This window comes from Centrocercus urophasianus, unplaced genomic scaffold (assembly GCF_019232065.1).
Source record: "Centrocercus urophasianus isolate 14NV4802_14NV808 unplaced genomic scaffold, USGS_Curo_1.0 seq_5, whole genome shotgun sequence".
Lineage (NCBI taxonomy): Eukaryota > Metazoa > Chordata > Aves > Galliformes > Phasianidae > Centrocercus > Centrocercus urophasianus.
Genome location: NW_024885088.1, coordinates 5,171,711 through 5,189,062, shown reverse-complemented (window position 1 = coordinate 5,189,062; position 17,352 = coordinate 5,171,711). Strand labels below are relative to the sequence as shown.

At 42.4% G+C, this 17,352-nt stretch overlaps 1 protein-coding gene across 1 annotated transcript in view; it reads right to left on the bottom strand.

Moving 5' to 3' along the window:
• Positions 1-10,283: 10,283 nt before the first annotated feature.
• Positions 10,284-17,352, bottom strand: part of LOC122169125 (heat shock transcription factor, Y-linked-like) — a 10,230-nt gene continuing 3,161 nt past the window's right edge. Inside the window, exons 2-3 of the mRNA XM_042834986.1 lie at positions 11,680-11,946; positions 10,284-10,945 (exon numbers count right to left, since the gene is read on the bottom strand). Of these exons, the coding sequence (XP_042690920.1) occupies positions 10,853-10,945; positions 11,680-11,946 (360 nt within the window). The 3' untranslated portion in view covers positions 10,284-10,852. The remainder of the gene's footprint in view (positions 10,946-11,679; positions 11,947-17,352) is intronic.

Genomic DNA, 17,352 nt, shown 5'->3' with positions numbered 1-17,352 from the left:
GGGAAAATGTGAACCACTCCAGAAATTTCTAGAAAGTTGAATTACCATACTCTCAAATTAGGGTGCTTAGACATCATATATAAGGACAAAGCTGAGACTCAGAAGTTGCCCAACACCCACCTCTCTACTCCACTCCTCTTGAGTTTCCAGCATCCCATGAGGGAGGTACATCAGAGCACAAGCATCAAGTTTGGATCTCATCTGCAATGCCCTAAAGCATTTTGAATTTATTTATCCTTAGAAACAACAGGTTTCAGAAGACAAGAAGTATTTGTAGGCCATTGGGATACATATACTTACAGCTAAATATTGTAAGCTGGCCAAAGCAGTGACAGACAGCCTAATTATTTTGTAACTCTGGAACTGAGATAATGGGGAACTTGAGAGTGTGGCTGATAAGCAGTTATAGACAATAACCTGTATAATATCTACAGTTCATCAGTACCAGAAATAAGGACCAAGGAAAAACCTTGATGGATACCAGGGCTCTGTAGGAAGAGGAGGTGCAGAGGAGGAAGGTTTTGTTTGTGGATTGATTTAAAGTGCCCAGAGTGTCTGAAAAAGATAAATGCATGATGAATGGGGTTCATGCGGTACTTAACTTATGGATGGAGTAAGCAGGCAGTTAACAAGTGAATATAGAAGCTGGTACTGCTTCTGCTACTGATGTTATTTGGAGTAACAATGCAAAAGTATTACATATAAGTAACAGAATGTGCCCCAGCTAAATTCAGAGGTTTATGGTGTTTTACACTTTACGGACACCTAACTGGCTTAGATTAGATTCATGCACCATCCTTGCACATATCAAAGACCTACTTGCAGTTGCATGTACAAAAAGGAGAAAGTTCTGGTATATGTTAAATGACATAGTAAAAACAATAAGAAAGAAATGTACACATTTGCAGTGAGTGGAATTTCTCCAAAGACAGGATTGTAAAAATTTATAACATTTAATATTTAGAATCTATCGACGAGCAAACAAGTACCGTGCATTATTCTTAGAAGCATCTATTTAAAGTTGCACAGTGTTACAGAAACTATCCCACTTTCAGAAGCTATAGCCTTTAATTAAATTAAAAAAAAAAAAATCAACCAAGCAAAGAACAACATGTGAAAGCACTTAATTTCATTCATTTAGTCATGGTCTGAAGATACTTGTCTTGGAGAAAAAGAACAAGGAGAAGCCAAATGTAAGAAAAAAAAATAGTAAAAAGGAGTGAAATGTGAGTAATGGAGAGAAAAACAGTCATGAAAAACAGGAGATGGTATCTGAAGAAATACAGTTTTACTTCCCCTTCGGCTGCTAAGGCAAATAGGCTTGTTACAGGCCCCTTCAGACAGGCAGAGGACCTGTGCAAGAACAATGTTGGGGCTCAGAGCAGAGCCGGTGAACTGGAAAGATGCTGTGATGCCTTCAAGCGGGACAGTGGGGTTACAGGAACACTGTGGGCTCTGATGAAGCTTTCTATGGTCGAAAATATTTTTTTATAACCAAAGTCCTCATAGGGAGAAATGGTCTTCTGGACCAGAACAGTGATTGCAGCTACACAGCTTGTCAGAGAACTGCTGAGTGACACTTCATTCAAAGAAAGTCTGGGGAGATGGAGAAGACAGAATAATGCTGTAAAAGAACTGAATGTTGGAAACCAAGACTTTAGAGGGTTGTTGGTTTGTTTGTTTGTTTGTTTGTTTTCCCATGGGCTTTTATATTTCTCATACATATTTTCTCTCTAATCAGGCACCCCCAGAAATCTGTAAAGAAGGTAGAAAACAAAATCAACCCCATCTTCTCGGCTCATCCAAGTCTGAGAGGATGTTTTGTCTCTTCTACTGGTATCCCAGGCTTTCCTAGTGACTTATTTCTCTCATTCGTCACGCACACTGTTCTGCCTGATTCAAGTTCGCTTACATGTCTCCTTGCACTGCACACCTTCTTGGACACAGAGGCTGCCAAAGTGACGATGCATATTTCAAAGGTGACAGAAGAAATCATTCACTCAAATAACACGCCAAACCTCGTACTGAATATTCTCAAACATGTCAGTACTTGGCAGATAATCATTCTCCTTGACAGTTTCTTGCTAAGGATGCACCGAGTAAAGCTTTTTCGGAATGCGTCTGTAAATGCAAACTGAGTTATGTTTGAGAACCAGCAAAGAAAAGGCAGCTTGATAACATATAGTTTGGAATTTCTATACTTCCACGGCCCCACGGATCAATTTTTGGAATCCCCAGCTCCATTATAAATTCTACAAACAATATTCTGCTCCTGGATGTTAACATGCTGAGTGAGGCAGGGAATCGGTTTACAGAAATCCCTGCAGAGAGAGCAATGATATTACAAGCATCTGTTGTATTTTCAAAAGTATTATGCTGTCTTGTCTCTTAGGGCTTATTACTATGAACAACTGCTGTATCTGAAAAAGGCTAAAGCCAATGGAAATAAAGCAGGAAAAACGAAAAAGAAGGTGTGTAGTCCTTAGAAATTCTCTGAAAGCTAGACAGAAACTTCTTTCACAAAGTCTCAAATCTGCAAGGGAAATTTGCATGCTCTGTAGATGCTTTTAATTGACCCTTGGGCTGTAGCATTTTTCTCCTCGATACACGTTGTAGGAATCCAAGCCTTGGGCTTCCCTGTGCTAGAATTTTCACAAATGCAGAACAGAAGCAAACTGGGTACTCAGTATTTTAAAATCTGAGAAACCTATAAAAACCAGGCAGCAATGCAGGGGCAACAATGAGTTAGACGATCTTACTAGGAGGTCTTCCTGACAGCACAGGCTGAGTGCTATCTCCTGTCTCACTCTGCCAAAAATCCACAAACCAATACAACTGCGATCAAATAACTTGAGCATACCTTACTGCCCAAAGGAAGGCTCATCCATGTGTCACTTTAACATTCCTTATCCTATCTGTATGCCTGCATTTTGGTTCATGATAGCATTTTATTATTTGTTGAATTTGATTACAGCAATAAAGACATCTGGAGTTTCCAGCAATATCAGATAACAACAAACAGCCTTCCAGGTATTTGAATAGAAGGTTTGATGAAGATCTTTGCACAGAAGAGAAAGGATTTTGCAAATCTGCTTATTGCAATTAATGGTGGCTTTAGAAGCCTCTGTACACTATCTTTGGAAGCTGTAAGCTAGATAAGTTCCTCAGTACTCAGGAAAAAAAGGCTGAGATGGGAAGCACGGCTCCAAACCTGCACAAATAAATGTTTGGCTTTGCACTAAAATCTCCAGGCCTATACATACAATCAAACATTGCATGGTAAATTTCAATTAGATTTTCGTTCGAGATTTGCATAGTATGCTTTGATATTTGCGTTGTTTTACTTTATGTTTGATCAGTTCTTGCCAAAGAGGGAATTTTGGGCACAGTTTATAGTTAGTACACTTCTTTGTAAACCCATCAATCAGCATCTTTTGTGTCTGCTGCCAATTGGGTATTACTGCTAAATAATAGATGCACATAAAATTCTCTGCTCATGAAGTTCATTACATCTGAGATGATCAAAACCCTTCAAAGCAGACCTGTAAGTTGTGCTGCAACATGAGTTGCATCAACAGAACGTAACTGATACGTTGGCTATCTTGCCATCTCATGCTGCCATAAAGCCAGCAGTATGTACTTTCATGCAGCTTGCTGGAGCCTTTTTAGAAGCTATTGGTAGCTTGCCAACTGAAAGCTAAGGTCAAAATCAATGGCACTGCCTGCTTTCTAGGAATTGCTGTTATCCATTGCTGTAAGTTGTAGTCGGTCACCTTGAGAAATGTGCTGAAACTTAAAGTACAGATTAAAAGCATTTTTAAGTAACTCATCATCAATTATATTTAGACAAAAAAAAAAAAAAAAAAAAAAAAAAGGAGCCCTGGATTTTGCCCATCATTCAGAAAGAGGTCTGTAATTATGCACACTGAAGTGCATCCATCCTTCATATGTTACACAAATTCTCATGAAATAACGATTTTGTCCCAATTGTTTATGTTAAAGTTTTGTCACATATGAATGCAGGACAAGAAAAGAATGTCATCTTGTTGAATCTCCTTTTTCATGGTTATGAAGAAATGAGATTTGTTGAGGACACCATCACAAGGAAAGAGCACGCAGAAGTAGAAATGAGTATTTGGCAAGAGAAGAGAATGCTATCATTTCTGTGATATCATTTTTGTACTAGCATTTTCATTTTAGCTTTGCTATTTCTTGGCAAGACACAGGAATAGCTGAAACAAGTTGTTCCAGTACGTAAAACATTGATCTCTGTTCACAGATTGCTGTCCCAGAGATATTTGTTCCAAAAAGTGATCTTTAAAAATAGTACAGTGTGCATCATGAGTGGCAGCATTATTCTGAAACCTATTTGGGAAAAACAAATTTGTCTTCTGGAACTCGTACTATATTATTACTATGATCAAAAGTTAGGAGATACTTTTTGATGATGTTGCAAATGCATCTGGCAGGTGCGAGAGGCTAAGCAAAGTTGCACGACGTGCTGTTACACTCAAAGAGAGTGTCTTCAGCATCGAAGACTGATGAGTACCCTCATGTCAAGTGAAGCTGGCTGAGCTATACACCAATTAGAGCTAATAATAACATCCTCAGCTGGCACAAAGTTTTTAATGAACAGTGGGATTGCAGTGCATAACAAGCACTCAGGGACAGATCCTCGCCTTGCAAAGCGCTCTGTAGAGGGTATCCATAGCCCAGTAGGCTGCACGGAGAAGATGCTGGCATCAGTTGTATGATTGTTACCTTTTCCTCTCGTGGGTTTACTCTGGAGGTGAAGTGTTATGTGAAAATTAGAGCGAAGAAATAAAGTTTGTACTGGAGAGGTGAGTGTGCAGAGGAGTGGGCTGGGGTGAAGAGCGCACAGGAGCACCACATCATTCAGGCTGGCAGCATTCTGTTTCAGCACATAGCCTCAGCATTGCAATGCAGAAAACACTGCTTAAAATAAAAAAGCTTACACTGGCAACAAGAGGCTCAACACCGCATTGCCATGAGCCTACTTTTGCTTTCTGCCAAAGCCAGATGAAAGAAGGGGGCAAGCAGATCTTGGCCCCCAGAGTAACCAAACAAAACAGACTTACGTGCATTTTGTGCTGCAATTGCCAGCGAAAACAAAGAGGGCAGTCAGCTCATAAATAAGTGAGGAAGCAGTCTCCAGAACTGCACCATGGAACTGATGCATGAATTTCCAGGAGTCAGAAAGAAAGAGTTTTACTAATTTAATGAACTTCAAAGTAGACTCTGGAAAATCATTCACATCTCAACTTTTCTAACAACATCATGCATCCAACCACAGGGTTAATAATAGTGGTGTTTTTTTTTTTTAAAAGATGTAGTAACAACAATTCTATACATTACATCTCCAGATTGCCAAATCACTATCCAGAATTCTAAAATTCTAATAGGTTTTTATGCCTCAAAAAATGAACTTTATTTCATGTCATCACTGTTTCTATTTCAGAATCAAAGCCGTTAGGCTAACTGAAGATTCCATCTGTCAATGCATGTGATGCAGTAAGAAGTATGTCTGGTCTGAGATTGTTTAAGTATAAAAAATAGTGGTTTAACATTTTGAGATGAGTTTTTACCTTCAGTAATTTTTCTTCTGGTTGTGTGAAGTCCACCATATGAATGTAGTTATTACTAATGAGGTGCCAGTCAAGAGCATGCTGAGAACGTCACTGTGGCTGCAAGTGTTGCTCAAAGTCCACCAAAGAAATTCAAAAACACCACACATTGCTATCCGTGTCAGATGTCAAAGCAGCAATCTGAGAATCCCAAGTCTGACACACATTAAGAGCCTTTACTCCTTGTGTGCATGAACTGTAATCGCAGCTATTTCCTTTGAGAAGAGCAAGAAATAATATGCTGCTCTCAGCACTGAAGCTCGTTGAATTTCTTCACACACACATGCATTCACATACCCACAACCTGACAAAGCAGAGTGGCACTGTATATTTATTAAACAAAAAGATCAGGACAATCAAACTGATCACAGAGTTTAAATACGCCATAGCATTTCTATGTCTATAAAGCTTGTGAAAACAAAGCTGAAAAGATTTAATAGCCCTGAATGCAGCTATTTACACTGATGCTAAAAAAAAGACTCAGCTGGTATTTCCCGAGTGCAAGATCACAGGCACTGGAACTTCAGAGGAGGGAAGAGGCTTCCAGGAGAGGAAAGAAAGAACTGATGAGTTGCAAGACAGGAATATATAGAACATCAATCTCCAGTACGAAAAAATTGTTTAGATTAAACTATCAATAGTTAGTTAGTCAGTAAACACGTAACCTGGATCTTTTCATTTTCATTTTCTTCCATTTTTTACGGTTGCATTTTTAGCTTTTTTGTCTGAAATCTAGAACCCATCCTTGGCTCAGTCTTTTGGCTCCTAAGTGTCTCCCATAAGCAAGATCTGCTGAGATGGATTATTTTGAACATATTCAGTCAAGCCTGTGCAAAAGGCTGCCAAGGTGATCATTTTAGTTGAAATCAAGCTTATTTTGGTTCGGCTGATATCAGTTAGCAACAGTCTGAACTGGTCTGGTATCAACTGAAATAATAAAATACAGCCAAATTCAGAAGTTTAAGATTTGGAGAAAAGAAGAGCAAACTTCAAAACCAGAAATTTTTATCCTAGTTTTCAAGATGTTGAAAGTGTTTAATTAACAGGTATTTGTAAAAGAACATTTGTATATTGTCGTTACATGTATAACTAGGCCTTATATCGGGGTATAGGATAAACAACTGCAATAGCAAGATACCTTTGGAGGCTGGTGGGTAAGTAATCACAAACACAGACTCTTGAATGTAAAGAAATCCACATGAGTAACAAGAAGCTGTTCTCTTTTCTATCATTTTCACTGCTGCATACCCTTTAAGGTGCTTCAGTATTCATTACAGCTATTAGAAAAATTGTGCACTTTCTTCATTTACCACCAGAAAAGGGCTGTGGATTCATTTACGATCTTGATGAAAAGTTCATTCAGTCCGAAGAAATTGAACAGCCCTGTGTGAAAGAACAGCTTCAGAAATGAAATCTACAAAAACCCCTTTGGTATAACATAGAGGAGTCTAACAGTCCTCAGTACCATGAAGGCTTTCTGGAAGGAGACTTCAGAAACTCCTGCAATTTTCTGTAATCTCTTTCATACATGCTCCATGTATTTCTCTTGAGGGTAAAACAAAATAATCATCAAACTTGTTTGCACGATCTCTGCAACTTTCTTATTGTGAGAAATTATCTGCTTTTTGGTTTCCATCCTCTGTTCTGCAGGTGCTGCAGGGTGTGGGCCGACACTGTGGAGTATATATTTGTCTTTGTGCTCTCCACGAGCTGAGCACAGCTATTTTATCATGGACATTTTGAAATTAGGGAATTTACCCATTTCCTTTCAGGAAGCAGGGGGATTACCAAGGACAAAGAATTTCCCAACAAAGTTCTGAATAACATTGTTACTAAAAGAGGACTTTTTTTGCTTTTATAAAGATGAAATGAGGGAAGTATAACTAAGGATGGAAGATTAAAGCATCTTTCCTGCTTCGGTGATGAAAGGCAAATGCAGCTTGAGAAGTTTTTTGGAGAGGAAGAAGCATATTAAAAGAGATAAATATTTCCTTACACACAACCCAAAATGTTGCCATGCTTCATTGTAGAAACCAAAATTAGTCCTCCATTTAGAAAATAACATTTAGGAACAGGGCCAGACAGGCAGGGAGCACTGCACCCTCATATGAGCACAGGTTGGGATTCTTGTGTTATTGCTGGCGTGTTGTTAGTGCCATTGAGATGGAATTGGGGACAAAATGGAGTAAAGGACAAAGTTTTCTAAATTTCATCCCCCTGCACTTTTTGTGTGTTTCCTTACACAAACATGAAAGAATGTGATTTTTCTTCCTCTGCATGGTGGCTACTTGAATATTGCTGATTTCAAAAAAATCAACACAGGATTAAAAACTTTTTTTTTCTTTTAAAGTTCTACCATCATATGTAAAATGTTGTTTTCCTTGTTAATATAGTGCTCATTTACAGTCAAAACAAGGGCTTAATTCAGTAGTTTTTAAAAATATTTATGAGAATTCCTTCTATCTTAACATAGCAATTTACTTCTTCCTCTTAAGAGAGAACATAGCCCAGTGCTAACAAAAATTATTGTTTGAACCCTTTTCTCGTCATGGTAATGCTTTCCTACATGCTAATCTTGGCCCAGGGGTGCCTTATTTTCTGTTTCTGATGCTTCAGCTCACTGTCTGGAGGAGCCTACGAAGCTCTTTATAGAAAGCTCTGTTGAATGGTAAATCAATCAGTTTCACAGAACCACAGAATCGTAGGTGTTAGAAGGGACCTCAAGAGATTGCACAGATGGGATGGGTCTTGAATGTCTCCAGAGAAGGAGACTCTGTAACCTCTCTGAGCAACCTGTTCCAGTGCTCCATCACCCTTACCTTACCGTAAAGAAATTCTTTTGGATCTCAGTATGGAACATCCTCTGTTCAAGTTTTAGACCATTACTCTTTGTCCTATCACTACACACCACTTAGAAGAGCCTGGACTCATCCATTTGCCTCCCACCTCCCTTTAGATATTTCTCGATTCTCTTCTCAGTCTTCTTTTCCCTAAGCTGAACAGACCCAGGTTACTCAGCCTTTACTCTTAAAGGAGATGCTTCCAGGCCCTTTATCATTGTTATAGCCCTTTGATAAAAAACAGTAGCAACAATCCCTTCTCCCACTTCTCCACATCTCTTAGCAATAAAAAAAAACTGCTGACCATATTCTGCTGAAAGACGAGGGGAAGAAAAAAGCACAGCACAGTTGAGCTGCTGTGCCTTTCAGTACCACTTACTTTGGCAGTGATGTAGCTTGGCACAGTAACCTGGGGACATTAAACACAGGGTTGCTGTTTCATCTGCAAAGGCATGCAAAATGCATCTGGAGACCTTTAGGTCTCCTGTTCCTTGAATACATAGGGCTGTGTTTGAATTACTGCATACAACTCATTTGCATCAGAAGGAACTAAATGCATCAGAACCAATCAGGCAGCAAATCAGAAAATGACGCTGAGTTTGCCACTTTTCACAAAAAAAGTGTTTCGTTCGATTTTCTTCATCTCCCATGGACAACAGAAATGAGGTTGTGTAAAATTCTGACTAAAAAAAAAAAAAAAGAAAACAACAGCCAACCCTATCTTCCTTCACATGATTTTTTTTGGTTTCATTTTTTATGCCATGTAAGAAGTACTTAACGCATGGTTTCCAGTTAAGGGAGGATTAATTTCAGACAGAAGAATCAATGTCAAGCTAGAGTAATGCTAGTAGACTGACCAACTCATTTAAGGAGCAAGTGATCAGAGCACATATTGAATCGTGCCCATGTGTCCTGCCTCCTCCCACAGACAGGGGGAAGGAGGCTGGAGAGAAGCCTCAGGAAATGGGCTGGGGTTCTGGTGACGGCAACTTCAATTGGACTTGTCCAGCCTGGAGAAGAGAAGGCGATGGGGACACCTCATTGGAGCCATCCAGAGGGAGACTGAACTTCGGAGGGAAATGAACTTTTTACAACCGTGGGTAAGTGATGGGACAAGGGGGACTGGTTCTGAACGAAAGGAGAGGAGATCCAGATTAAATACCAAGGGGAAGTTTCTTATGGAGAGGGTGGTGATGTGCTGGAGCAGGATGGCCAAAGAGGTTGTGGATGACCTGTCCCTGGAGATTCTGAAAGCCAGCTTGGATGGGGACCTGGGCAATCTGATTTAGTTCTGTGGCAGGGAGGTTGAACAATTGTGATCCTCAGGGTCCCTTCCAACCCAAGCCGTTCTATGGTTTTGTGATTAGGAGCATGTCTCCCAGACTGGAAGATGTGAAAATGTGACCCAGTCTCTTATTCTACAGCAAGGAATCTAGACCAAAATGCTAAGAGAAAAGGATTCCATTGTTGTTAGAAGCAGTGCTACCATTGCCTGTTGTGAGTCAAAATATAAATTCCATTTGAGAAGGGAATGACTTTAAAAAAGAACAAGGCAAATGAAAGGATTTAACATTCAAACCTTTTATTTCCTTAAATATTTAATGCGTGAATAGATAAACAAAGATAACAATAGATAAACATAAACAAAGGGGCATGAGAACTGAGAAGGGTAATAACTGCATCATGCTATTTCCAAAACTACACATCTATGAGCTACAAACTAGGAACAAATAAGTAGGGGCTGCTGCAGCACTGCCTGCAAAGGGTCCTGCACTACAGAGTCGTCCCATGGCCTGCATCTGCCTGGTGCCGGGGCAGCCTGGTGCTGGCTGCAAGTGCACGTTGGGCAGTGCGGGGCTGCACAGGGCTGCTATTCTGGTGGCATCATCATGGCTGCTGCCCTCATGGCCATTGCAAAGCAGGAGCCAAGGAAAGCCAGGGCAGCCCAGGGAGTCTACAGCTGTGGTGTTTCTGGGAGCTGTGAGAGCTCCTGCTGAGGACGGCCAGGTGTGAATGTAGGAACCCCAAAGGGCAGAGTGCCCTGTGATGGAGGAGTGCAAGTGGCAACCAGCGTCTGGATGCTGCTCGGTGGCAGGATGGAGTGAAGCAGAGCTTCACACTGTTCCAGTGTAGGGCAGGCTGCAGCAGGGCCTGGCAGGATGTGAGCAGTACCTCCTTGGACTTGAAGGGTGTCATTTTTAGGGTGCTTTGCTGGTGGGGGCCTCATGGGTGCTGCTGCCTGTGTGCCTTGTGGTTCTGCTGCCTGCAGGCTCCTCTCTGGCCCAGCAGGCACTCCCTGTGTTGGCCAGGCATCTGGGCTGCTCCTCTGGGTGTTCTCATTCAGACCCTCCTGCAGGGCAGGGGCAGTCATAGCTCTTCTCTTGTAGCTGCTCTATACTTGCAGTGCTCCAGCAGCCATGGGTAATCTCTTCTGAAGAAGGGGCTGGAGTAGAGAAGTAACTGGAAAGATAAAGGAGAAGAGTTAGGTGCTGTCAGTGTGGGACTGAAGGACAGCAAGATACAGGAACTAGGGCTTCTCACAGCTCAGGACAGATGTGGCTGAGAACAAGGCTGATGGGTGTCTCAGTTTCAGCTGGGATGGAACTGTATTCTTCAGAGTGCTGGCATGATGCTATGGTTTGGTTCAGGGAGTAAAACAATGTTGACAGCACACTGTGTAGTTGCTGCTAAGCAGGGTTGTACAGAGCCCAGGCAATTCTCAGCAGAGGGACCTAGGAGTTGGGAGGGATCAGAACTAGGACAGCTGACTTAAACCAGCCAAAGAGATATTCCGTGCCATATGACATCTAACAGAAGGAGTCTGGAAGGGGATGGGAGTTCATCTGGCTCTCTTACACTGCTCACAAGCTAGATGGTCTTGTGTCGAGGGATGGTGAGCAATCACTTGTGCATCACTAGCGATATACATTCATATATACATACACTGGCAAAAATATTGTCCTTTCTTAGTAAAAAAGTTTTGTCACAACCCAGGACTTCTTTTTTCTCCGCTTCTCTCCCCCATCCCACTGGGAAGGGGCAACAAAGCAAATGAGTGTGTGGTGCTGAGTCACCTGCTGGGTTAAACCACACCAATCAGCCACTGTAATGCTACAGTTCCTTTGAGTGAAACGTGATGTTTTGTGAGTTTACTGTGAGAGCCTGTTTGTATGGGGACCAATTGATGTGCTTACCTTCCTATGGGCAGCAGTTGCTTCTTCCTCAGCCAGAAACTCAGGAAAGGACAGAGATCTTTCCAGGTCCTGTGGCACTTTGGTGAAGCCGTAGTGGTTGAGCTGGCAAACAAAGCTTTTCACGCTTGTGCAGCCAAATGCTCTCACAGGCGCTTCCTTGGCCAGGACTTCCACTGCAAACAGTTCTTCCTCGATTACGATGCAGTTTCCTCCATGGCCCCACCAAACGCTCTTCACTTGCTCACATTCGGCCAGGACCCAGAGTTTCTGTGGGAAGGTGAGTGGTGAGAAGACACTGGGTTGGCCAGTGTTTTCCTCAGAGGAACTCAGAGGTAAACCTTTGGGCTCCTCCTCATTGGGAAACATTTGTGAATCCTGTTGTTCCGCTACTGATGTCCCAGCAGCACAACCAGCTGGTGCTTGGTTCTGTGCTGCTGGGACAGTGGAAGAGGAGCCTGAGGTCTCGACCAGCTCCTCCACATCAGTGGCAGAAGCTTCCATTTCAATGTGTCCAGTCTCGCACTGATCAATGGTTGCACGTGCAGCCATCTGTGCAGCGAGCCAGTGTTCGCCCTGCCTGCCGGCAAGGGAAATCTGCCAGCACTGCCTGGGTGTTCCGGTGGGAGATGCTCAGATGTCACTTTGGTGCCTTGTGTCATCTCAGTGACACCAGCGTGTGCTGCCCAAGGCTGGACTGGTTGGAGCTGCCCAAACTGATGTCACAGAGTAGCACTTATTGCTGGTCCTGTCCTGAGCCATGGCTGTTTGAACTTAAGTTGAGAGGCAAATAAAGCTGGGTTGGAATGAAACCAGCCCTCACCGAGGCTTTGCTTCCCCTTCCCCATGTACTCCCCTGAGTAGCTCCCTGCTGGATGTCCCCCTGCTCCTGCAAGTAGGCTGGAAATCAGTTTCCTGAGCACTGGGACCTGAATAAAATAGCAATCTCTTCCCAGATTGTGTCCACTTCTTGCCAATGCTGTGTGATTTCCATAGCAGAACTTGCCTAAGGGAGAATCTGTGTGCCTGGTGCTGGCTGCAGGTGCACGCTGGGCAGTGCAGGGCTGCACAGGGCTGCCAGTCTGGTGGCATCATCATGGCTGCTGCCCTCATGGCCATTGCAAAACAGGAGCCAAGGACACTCAGGGTGGTCCAGGGTGCCTGCAGCTGTGGTGTTTCTGGGGGCTGCAGGAGCTCCTGCTGAGGACAACCAGGTGTGAATTTGGGGACCACAAAGGATATCAGCAACCACAAGAAGTTTGCCAAAAACATGTGCTGAGTTTTGCTTGTAGGGGCGTCCCTGTCTGTATGCTCTGATGGACAGACAAGAGGCTGGAGAACATGCCAAGGAAAGAGATAGAGGTTCTGGTGATGACAGTGTGGATCAGACTTGTGCCCTGTTGTAAAACACAGGAGGGATGCAAAAATCTTGGAGAGAGTGCAGAGGAAGGCATCTATGATAACCCAAGGGCTGAGGGTCTACTCCTATGAAGATAGGTGGAAGGAACTGGTTTTGTTTCAGTCTGGAGAAAAGAAGGTTGTGGTGTTCCAGTATTGAACTGGAGATCATGAAGAGGAGGCATGCAAACTTTACGCAACAGTTGATAGACACTATCAATGTCTGGATGCAGGGCTGGAGGTTAATGCAAACTTTGAGGACAACGCTAACCTGGAGGAGATATTGAGCCCCCCTTTCAAAAGGACCTTGAAGAGGTCTTTGATCAACTTTGTTTAGTGGGAGGTGTCCCAGCCTCCAGCAGGGGAGTCAGAGCTAGATGGTCTTATAGATGCCTTCCAACTCAAACCATTCCGTCATGATGTCATCTATGATTTAGTACTGGCCAGTGGAATGGCCGTGCAATCACCAACAATATGGTATTTTCCAAGTGCACGTGCTGAACTGTGTCTGTGGGGCAGCCCTGACTCCATGCACAGAATGGATACTGCACCACTGCCTGGTTTGGGCTCTTGTTCTTCTCTCTTGGTTTCATCTTGATATTGGATCAAAGAAGTTACAGACTGCAGAAAACAACTGCTGCCTATTGTGCTCAACTGCTGTAGCAGGGGACCTATAGACAAACAGTCCAGGTGCAGAGAGGTCCATTTTAAGCAGCTGAGTTTCACCTATACCTGTCACTGAATGAGGCTTACACATACTGCAGCTCCCCTCTCAAAAAGAGTCACAAGAAGAAAGTTTCAGAAAGAAAACTAGATCAGCTTTGTAGAAAGTATAGAATTAATTTGACTATTGGAACTCTGCTCTAGGTTTCTGCCAGCAGCAATTTCTAGCATGGGACACCAAGGGCACAAAAGCCAGGATTTTACAGCAGTGTAAGACTAATGATTAAAGCGTGTGCTGGCAGTCACCGAAGCAGTACTGGAGGAGGAAGCATCCACCTTTCTCTTTGGCGTTATGACAGCCTGATATTAAAGACCCGCAAGTGTCAGAAGATGGAGAAAATCAGCTGGCCTCTCTGACAGATCTTACAGTGTAGTGTCTATGCTGTCAAGGCTGTGAATATGACAACCTTGAGAAATGACAGTGATAGGAATGTTTAGGAAAGGGAACAAGCCTAATAGAGATGCTGCTGTTGACAATAACATGCTTGTGTTAGAAGCAAATTCTTTGAGCTTTCATAGGCAGTGAAGAATTTATTGAGCCTGTTTTTCTATGCCTGGTTTTTCTTTTTGTTTTTGTACCCTTACTGTCTGTCTATTTTTACTACCAGGGTAAAGTGCTGCTCAGTTGCAGTGTGGAAAAAAGAAACTAGTTGCTCTATAATGCTCTGTTTCACTTGAATTATCACGGCAGCACAGGCAGCATCTGAGGGCTCCATTGTACTAGATACTGAGCAAATACCAGGAAAGAGAGGATTAAAAATCACATTACTTTAATTTGGAAAAGCTTAGAAAGAGGTGAAAATAAACCAACTTATGAATTGGGAGAGATGAAGTTCAAGAGGCTTAAGGATGTGTTGAACCCACCTTTATGGTTAACTAAAAATGAACTAAGTTCAGTCTGGCCATCAGGGAAACCTCGGGCTAAGTGAGAGGCTTCTGGGGAGGAGAAGCACCTTCTTGGACAAAGTATCATCCTCCAAGCTTGAAATGGTAGTGATAACAACGAATGAGCTTTTAGGATGAAATGGAAGTGTTTTCTGATCTTATTTGCTAGGAATGCCTGATGAGCTCTAGAAGCACTGGGAATCAGTTTCTGTCCCAACCCAGGCTTGTAGGAGCACCAAATCTCTGCTTAAGGAGCATGCTCAGACACCAAACATCTGTGTCCGGTTCTGGGCTTCCCAGTCCAAATCAGACAGGGATCTCCTAGAAGGTGTCCAGCGGAGGGCCACAAAGATGATAAAGGGCCTGGAACATCTGTATGAGGAAAGGCTGAGTCACCTCGGTCTGCTCAATCTGGGAAAAACAAAACTGAAAGGGGATCTGATACATATTTACAAATATCTAAAGGCAGGTGGGAGGCAAACGGATGAGCCTTCTCAGTGGTGCTTAGTGATAGGACAAGGGGTAAAGGCCAAACACTTGAATGTAGGAGGTCCTATAAGAACTTGTGGAAAAACTTCTTTATGATAAGGGTGACAGAACACTGGAACAGGCTGCCCTGGGAGGTTGTGGTTTTCCTTCTCCAGAGATATTCAAGACCTGCCTGGATGCCTATCTGTGCAGCCTGCTGCAGGGGGCCTGCTTTGCAGAGGGGCTGGACTCAATGATCTCTTGAAGTCCCTTCCAACCTCTACAATTCTGTGGTTCTGTGATTCTATGATCTCAACACAGTTTTCTAGTGTTTGTATGTGTGCATTCATTGGAAAAGTTCAATAAGGATTTTAAGAACAAATTCAAACAAAATGAGAGGAGTACTTCGGAAACAAGAAATGACCTTCACCTTGCAAAGGACCTTATAATCATATACAGTTATTTTTGCTCACAAGGCATGTTGCTCCATGCCTCCCTAAGATTTTTGTAGTAGCTGAAGAAATCCTGAGTGCAAGCTTCCTGAGCTTGTTCTGGAGGATTCCTTTTGTGCAACTAGTTGCAGTGTGCAGGGCTTGGGGCAAGACAGATAAAACCTAGCCTTGTTCTATGATCTTTGTCCTCTAAACATCCCAGTTCAATAACTGGATGCTTTTTTTCCAGTCTGAGACAAACAAGACACAAGAATTTGGTTCTCCAGAAGAAAAACAGAAATTCAATTTAAACACTTTTATGACTGTAAGAAGTACACCAAAGTTATGTTTACTTTCTCAATGGAGATGGTAGAAAATCCAAGCCAAATGGACTGTCCTCCTCTTTGGCAGTCCTTCTCCCAGGGATGGCTTTCCACAAACTGAATGATATTCCCCTTCACACTCTATCAAATGTTGATTCAACGTCAACAATTTAATTTAATTTAATTTAACTACAGTTTTGCTTTTCAAGATAGATGCAGGAAACAAAGCTGCTGTTATGCACATGTATTACCACACTAGTGGCATCTAATGAACAAAACCTGTTCTCTGATGCTCTAAGACATATATTAGTCATTAATGAAACGACTAATGCATAACTCTCATTGCATTATTGCCAGGAACTCCAGCATAGATGTTTTGTCAACAACAAACTCCTAAACTTTATTTCCAGAAAAACTGAAATAATGACCTGGAACCCACTGAACCATCCCATACATCCCTGAGAACAGTCTGAACAGGTACATATATTGAGTAGTCTCAAAGAATCACAGCTATTTGGCAAGTTGTAAAGCTAAGTCATTTCCTATCTGTGTTGAGGATAGATTTTTAAGATGGAGATTCTTTTAAACACAGCACTTCTGAAGGGCATCTTAAGACCACAATTCAATGAGTGTAAAGTACAACTTTCATGTTTGAAAAATATATCTGTTTTTCAGTAAAATAAATGCACATTCTACCCTTATTTCTGAAAATAACGGTGTTGGAGTTTGCCACACAAGTAACAGTTCTTGGATTCTCAGAACATACAAACTGACTTCCATTGTAGCGAGCTGTTTTTTTAAGTTATTCAAAGTCTCAGGGCACAGTGGCAGAGAAATGAAGATGCTTTGCTAGGCACAAGTTAAACACTCTAGTTCAAACTCCTTTTGAAGTCCACCTGGCCTTCAGATCAGCTATAAGCAAGGCAAACAGCAGTGATAATCACTCCCTTACTTGTGTGTTGTGGGAACAGATGTGGGAACAGGTGGCTGTGTTGGCCAATTGCACCATCTGCAGCAAAGCAAAGCTCCACACCTCTTTCCACCTCTTCTCCAGCTCCCACAGTCATACCGATTCTGTGCAAGCAATTTTAAGACCACTACATCTCTAAGAAATGTCAGAGAGGTGGATCATCAACTATAAGGTTTTGATCATCTTTAAGGTTTTGATCAACGTGGCAGCCTGTGGTGGAGATTTAATGATCAAAATGGTTTACAGAGATGATATTATACATTTCAGACACGGACAGTTAAGTTAACAGCTATAAGAGGAGCACTTCTACCAGAGGAAAAGAGCTAATATTCTGTACTGAGTCGTGAGATATGAGTAAGGCTTGAATGAGACACGAAGGCACAAAAAGCCCAGCCTGGACAGCCAGAAGCAGAAGAGCATCGCTCTGGCACAGGCACAAAGGGAAGGAAAAAAAAGAGAAAGGGAAGGGAAGGGAAGG